At 40.8% G+C, this 3,404-nt stretch overlaps 1 protein-coding gene across 1 annotated transcript; it reads right to left on the bottom strand.

Moving 5' to 3' along the window:
* Window positions 1-543: 543 nt before the first annotated feature.
* LOC149240873 (rust resistance kinase Lr10-like) lies at window positions 544-2,726 on the bottom strand. Its single transcript, XM_089370338.1, has 2 exons — window positions 1,985-2,726; window positions 544-1,652 (listed from the first exon to the last, which is right to left on the bottom strand). The coding sequence occupies exons 1-2, from the start codon at window positions 2,724-2,726 to the stop codon at window positions 544-546; spliced, it is 1,851 nt and encodes a 616-aa protein (XP_089226464.1).
* Between the last annotated feature and the right edge of the window lie 678 nt (window positions 2,727-3,404).

The following is a 3,404-nucleotide window of genomic DNA, read 5'->3' as shown; positions in this document are numbered from 1 at the left end:
TTATCTCGATTGATGTGTTGCATGTTTCATATACATCAAGATTAAGCCAAAATTTCTTTCGACAGAAACTTTAAATTTAAATATATCAAAATCAATGATGAAATTTGGTTCGGAAAGACACCCAAAGCAAATCGATAATTCGTTTTGCTTCGCTTACCCAAACTCACAAACATATCAAAAAATCTCCGAATAACATTTGTCACATAAATTAAAGTTAAGGGCAGGGGTGCCATCAAAAGATGACTTGTTTTATTGGAACAAAACAAGAATATGAACCATTAATAATAACATAACCATTTTTGCAAGCATTCTACAGCGGAATCCTACAAAAGTTCGTACCATAAGAACTTTATTTAAAAATGAATATGAAATTAACTGGTAGTTGTCCTACATTTGTTGCACCTTTTCATGACGAAAAGATCAATCCGCACCTATGCATAAATTCAAAGCAAGCCCCACTTTACAAATTAACTCAAAGTGCAGAAATTCAAACCTAGTCCCACATAGGCATCGATATCAGGAGCGACTGACTGAAGAAATGTTTTAAGTAGAAGACACTAATGGTATTTCAGGAGGAGCCGAGGGGGAATCGAAGGGAGTGGGTGGGTTGTCCACGTCGTCTCCATTTCCCTCTAACATTTGAACAACCCTACTCATACATGGACGATCCCTGGATTGGTGTTGAATGCACCACAACCCAACTTTAGTCATCAGCTTCCTGCCCCTCTCCTCCTCTTCTGCTTCAAGTTCTCCTTCTATTTCACCTCGCGATCTCATCTGCAACTCCTCATTCTGAAGCATCTTGAAAGCCCACTCAGGAAAGTACTGCTGACTCGAACGACTCACCCTAAAGTCCATATTCTTTCTACCCCCAGCAATCTCTAGCAAGAGCATACCGAAACTATAAACATCGGATTTATCAGTAACAGGCCCCATATCACTGTCACACACCTCTGGCGCAACATATCCTGGAGTCCCTCTCCCTGCCGTCATTGATATATGGTCGTCTTCCTTTCCACAAAGCACTGCCAGAACAAAATCAGACACTTTTGGGTCGAAGTCTGCGTTCAACAAGATGTTGTGAGGCTTGATGTCGAAGTGTATGATGCGCTTCTCGCAATCTTGATGTAAATATGCAATTCCACGAGCCGAACCCAAAGCAATGGAATGCAATTGTCCCCACCTTAATAGCTGCCCGCGCTCTTCTCTGGCAAACAGAAACTTATCAAGAGACCCATTGAGCATATACTCATACACCAGTGCGCTTATAGGGCTTTCAAAACAATACCCCAACAGCTTAACCAAATTAACATGATGGACCCGCCCAATGGTGCCCACTTCATTCATGAATTGGACCTCACTGTGTCTATGCCTGTCAAGAATCTTAACGGCCACTGGAGCTTCGTTGGAACTGAACTTTCCTTTATAGACCACACCATAACCTCCTTCTCCCAACTTTTCTGCAAAGTTGTTTGTAATCTTCTTGAGGTGAGAGAATGAATATCTCGTTGGCATTTCATAAGCATATTCCTTGAGGAATTTCTCCACTTTTGAAGCGGAGCTACCAGGAGGAGGATGCCTTTTCTTCACATAAAACGTGAAGAACAGTACTAGTGCTACTGCTGTGAACGCTGCTCCTCCTACCGAGCAACCTGTGGTGGAATGAAGAGATTGATGTATGAATAATATGATATTGGTCACACCCAGAAGAGGAGGATAATAGAAACCAATTCTGCGTGGGGTAAAGAGGAGAAACCTGGAAGAAAGAAATTGTAATTTACCTATTATTATTATAATGGCTGACTTGTTTGGAGGACCTGTAACATAGCCATAAGAACTATCACGGAATGGGAAGGATCCACATATACATAAAATAATATTCGATGTTTTGAGCCAAGTGCGCAACGACTGATACTTTTACCTACAGTAGCCTGATTGCTTGAGCTCACAGAATAAATTCATTACGTCATAAAAAAGAGCTTACCGTGGCAGGGACATTTGTGTGTACGGAGTCCGTCCTTGCAGTAGCAGAGGAAAGGCGATGTTGAGTCCGAAATGTTGTAACCACATATCCCCCCACTTGCTTCACATGATCTGCAGACTTTGTCTCTCTGTGTATCATTGGAAACGCATTCTGCTTTTCCGACCTCAACTTCTACTTGTTCCATAGAACATCCCCGAATCGAATACCCTGAGTTGTAGAAATCGTAATAGACGGTAGCATTACATTTCCAGAGCCGCCCTCCTGTGGAATCGAATGCATCTTGAAAAGGGTCCCGTTCTTGGAATCGAATGCACTTGTACACATCTAGGGTCCGGTTCTCTTTACCCGAAATGTAGCAGGAGGCGTTTCCATGTTCTGATAAGTGTATCTGAAGATTACTAAAGGGACTATTGAAAAAATTGCAGTTCTCTCCCCTGACAATAACGAACACGAGAGCAGAGTACCTCCTCAGTATTGTGTAACTCCGGCCATGAATTTCGATAACTGGAGTTGCGTTCTGCATACAGTTAATTTGAAAGGCAGGGTGACCGCATCCACGCTTTCCTGCGCCAAAAGGATACATTATATTCATGATCCCACAATTCCTAGCATTTAAGCAATACTCATATTGCGCGTCGAAGCATGACGAGCAGCGAATTAGAGAGGCCCAGCAGGCAGCCAGGATAAGGAAGAAGAGGGGTTGAGGAGGGGAAAGAAGATAGCGAGGAGCATATACTGCCATGGCGAGAGACAGAGATAGGGTTCGATCTTGGGGAGTAAAAAAATGATCAACGTAACAGAGTGGGGCGCAGAGGTGTCGTTGTTGGGAATTTCAGAAATAAAAATGATGATGCAGAGGCGGGGTTGCGATGATTCTGAGAAGGAATATAACAGACGAGGAAATCAACATGATCTTGTTTGTGTTAAAGACATATTCGTTTTATTCATTTCCAAATAAACGAATTTAGTTTGTTGTTTATGTTCGGTATGCAATTTATAAACCACTTATAAACGAATTTAGTATTAATCATGTGGACATATAAGCTTAAGTATGAACAGAGAAGGTTCAAAGAAAAATAAAACAGAAGCCGAAAAGAGTTCATGGAATTCTCAAATGTTAAGTAGTTTATCAATCCTTTGGACAGAGAAGGTCAAGTATTAATCATGTGGACAGATAAGTCTAAGTTTGAACGGAGAAGGTTAAAAGAAAAATCAAACAGAAGCCGAAAAGAGTTCTTGGAATTCTCAAATTTTAATGCTATAATAATAGTTGATTCTGTAAGAGTCTTTGAAGTCAACCATATCAATTTTCGTGGAAAGGAGGGGCAATGTGACTCTCCACACAATTAGTAAACAAATTAACTTTTAAGACAAACCTAAAAACAGGAAACAAAATATATAAAAAAGAAAACATCTATAA

This window comes from Pinus tabuliformis, chromosome 8 (assembly GCF_031772625.1).
Source record: "Pinus tabuliformis cultivar Carrire ecotype Pingquan chromosome 8, CPIR1, whole genome shotgun sequence".
Classification (NCBI taxonomy): Eukaryota; Viridiplantae; Streptophyta; class Pinopsida; order Pinales; family Pinaceae; genus Pinus; species Pinus tabuliformis.
Note: the sequence above shows the minus strand (reverse complement) of the source record. Positions and strands in the feature narration are given on the sequence as shown.

What these genes read in the sequence shown, in the direction of transcription:
- LOC149240873 (XM_089370338.1), bottom strand. Translation starts at nt 2,726, where the DNA reads ATGGCAGTATATGCTCCTCGCTATCTTCTTTCCCCTCCTCAACCCCTC. An exon ending in ACACAAATGTCCCTGCCACG is followed by an intron (nt 1,653 to 1,984) that starts GTAAGCTCTTTT and finishes ATTCCACCACAG; the next exon opens with GTTGCTCGGTAGGAGGAGCA.